At 65.6% G+C, this 2356-nt stretch overlaps 1 protein-coding gene across 1 annotated transcript; it reads right to left on the bottom strand.

Moving 5' to 3' along the window:
• Positions 1 to 350: 350 nt before the first annotated feature.
• On the bottom strand, positions 351 to 1743 carry LOC120854429 (rootletin-like; the record flags this gene model as incomplete). Its single annotated transcript, XM_040228426.1, has 2 exons — positions 351 to 843; positions 1516 to 1743. Coding segments are annotated over 2 exons (315 nt in total), but the record flags the coding sequence as incomplete, so codon positions are not given.
• Positions 1744 to 2356: the final 613 nt, after the last annotated feature.

The raw sequence follows: 2356 nt of genomic DNA, 5'->3' as shown, positions 1-2356 counted from the left end.
GGTCCACCCCCAGGCCTGCCCTCCTTCACCGTGCCGCCTGGAAGGCCTGCTGGTGCTCAGGGGGTGCACCTGTCCTGAGGAGGAGCCAGAGGAAAGGGCAGAAAGCTTCAGCCTGGAAGAGCAGAGCTGGGCCCAGCCCCAAGCCTCAGTGGCTCCGTCTGTTAAATGGGTGGATGGCCCAGGACCTGGAGGCTTCCCCAGCCCACCATCCTGTGAGGTTGTTCCTTACCTTTCCGCAGGGGCCCTTCTAAAGTCTTCCCCACGTCCCTGCGCACCCCTCACTAGGGGACCCCAGCCCCAGGGCCCTCCAGGCTCCCCATCTCCCAGGAGGCACATCGAGAGCAAAAGGACACACCTGTACAAAGCGTTCTTTAAAAAGTGGGGCTGTTACAAAAGCAACAGTTCCGAACGGCTAACATTGTAAAAAGGTATAAAAATACAGCGACTCTGAACTCTGAGGAACTTGCTGACAAATACTGAACTAAGACGGAGAGACCTTTGAGCAGCCACAGGGCCTGCCCCAGGCCCGGCCCTCAGGGCCAGCGCGCCTGTGCCCAGGGTCAACCGGGGACGGGCCTCGCCAGCCCAGCCCTCAGGGGGCCCTCAAGAGGGCAGCTCTGACAGCCTGGAGCCCCGTCCCTGCCCCGGCACCCCGCCCCTCGCCCCCGTGAGCTCCGGCCCAGGCGCCCTGGACCATGCTGAGGGCGCTCCTCCCATCTGGCCCAGCCCCGGGCCCCGATGCCAGCGGAGAGGTGCTCACTTCTCCGGGGGCCCGGAGGGCGGGGAGAAGGAGGCTGAGTGCCTTCGAAGCTCCTGCTGCAGCTGCCCCTTCAGTGTGGACACCTGGAAAAGAAGGAGGAAACAGGGCCCACCCAGGCCCAGCCTGGGCTCAGAACTGGGGAGTGGGAGGGGAACCCAGAGGGCCCAGGGCCGCGTTCCGGGAAAAGCCAGGTGTCCTAACGCCCGGGGAACTCCCTCCCCTTCTCATTCGGCTCCACGGAGTGGCTGGGCCTCTCCAGACTGCCCAACCTCTCCTTGGGGGCCCCATCCCCTCTCACCATCAGGACAGGCCTGGCACTAGCTGGACTCCAGGGCGGACCTGGGCCCCGACCTGACCCATAGGGCAGCCTTGCCCTGCAGACGTGATGGGGACGATGGTCACGGGGAGCCTGTGAACTCAGCTCGCCCAGGAGGAGCGCCCTTCGGACTCCGACCGCTGCTCTCAGGGAAAACGGCCCCTTGAGCCTCCGGGACTGTGAGTCGCTAGGTTATCCCACCGCAAGACAGCCCGCCCAGGGCACGGAGCTACGGAGAGGGGGCCGAGCTCCAATGACCTCCCTCACTCGCGCCCCTGTGTCCAGCCATGGCTGACACCAGCCGGGGTCCACCCCAACTGTCTCAGCTACGGGCACCCCCGAGCACCTAAGCCCGAAAGGGGCAAGTGGCAGTGAGACCCGCCCTCTCCCGCTCCCGCCCTGCTCCTGGCTGAGCTTCCTGACGGAGAGCCCCGCGTACCTGCTCCTCCAGCCCCCGCACCCTCTGCTGGTGGGCACGCTCCCGCGCCTCCAGCGTGCGCTCCGTCCGCGCCTGGGCACCGCGCAGGCGCTCCACCTCCTGCCGCAGCTCTGCTGCCTCCAGCCCAGCTGGGCTATGGTTCTGCTCCAGCGCTGCCACCTGGGCCTGCGGGAGGGGCCGCCGGTCAGGCCTGGGGCCGCAATGCGCGCATGCACATGGGTGCGAGTGTCAAGGGCCAGGCCCTCCCTGGGTGGAAGCCCAAGGGTCCCCATGGGCAAAGCGGGGCTTGCAGGACCAGGGCCTTGTCTTCCCGCACCCAGCCCTCCTGGCCTGCGAATCCTGAGTCAGGTTGCTGAGTGATCCAATGAGCAGCGTGCGCGTACACGCGCACACACACACACACATGGTCAAATGCAGAGACAAGCCCGTATATATAGTCATACAAGCAAGCATGTAACAACCTGTGTTCACGTGGATGCGCACGTGTCCAAAAGCCCAATACTCTCATATACACACCACACACAGGCACGTCCAGGAAGACACCCAGGGCTCCCCTGGGGGCTCAGTGATGTAGACTCCACCCGCCAGTGCAGGAGCCACGGGTTCGATCCCTGGTCCTGGGGAATCCCACATGCCGCAGACCAACTGAGTGAGCCCCTGCGCCACAACTGCTGAGCCTGGGCTCCAGAGCCCACGCGCGCACCTGCTGAGGCCCATACTCCCCAGAGCCTGGGCCACGACCAGAGAGGCCGCTGCAGTGAGAGGCCAGGCGTCACAACTAGAGGGCGCTCTGCACCCAGAGGAAGCCTGCAGCACGGAAGACCTGGCGCGGCCACAGGTG

Source organism: Oryx dammah, unplaced genomic scaffold (genome assembly GCF_014754425.2).
Source record: "Oryx dammah isolate SB20612 unplaced genomic scaffold, SCBI_Odam_1.1 HiC_scaffold_27, whole genome shotgun sequence".
In the NCBI taxonomy this organism is placed as follows: domain Eukaryota; kingdom Metazoa; phylum Chordata; class Mammalia; order Artiodactyla; family Bovidae; genus Oryx; species Oryx dammah.
The sequence above is the reverse complement of the archived record's forward strand: the minus strand, read 5'-3'. Positions and strand labels throughout refer to the sequence as shown.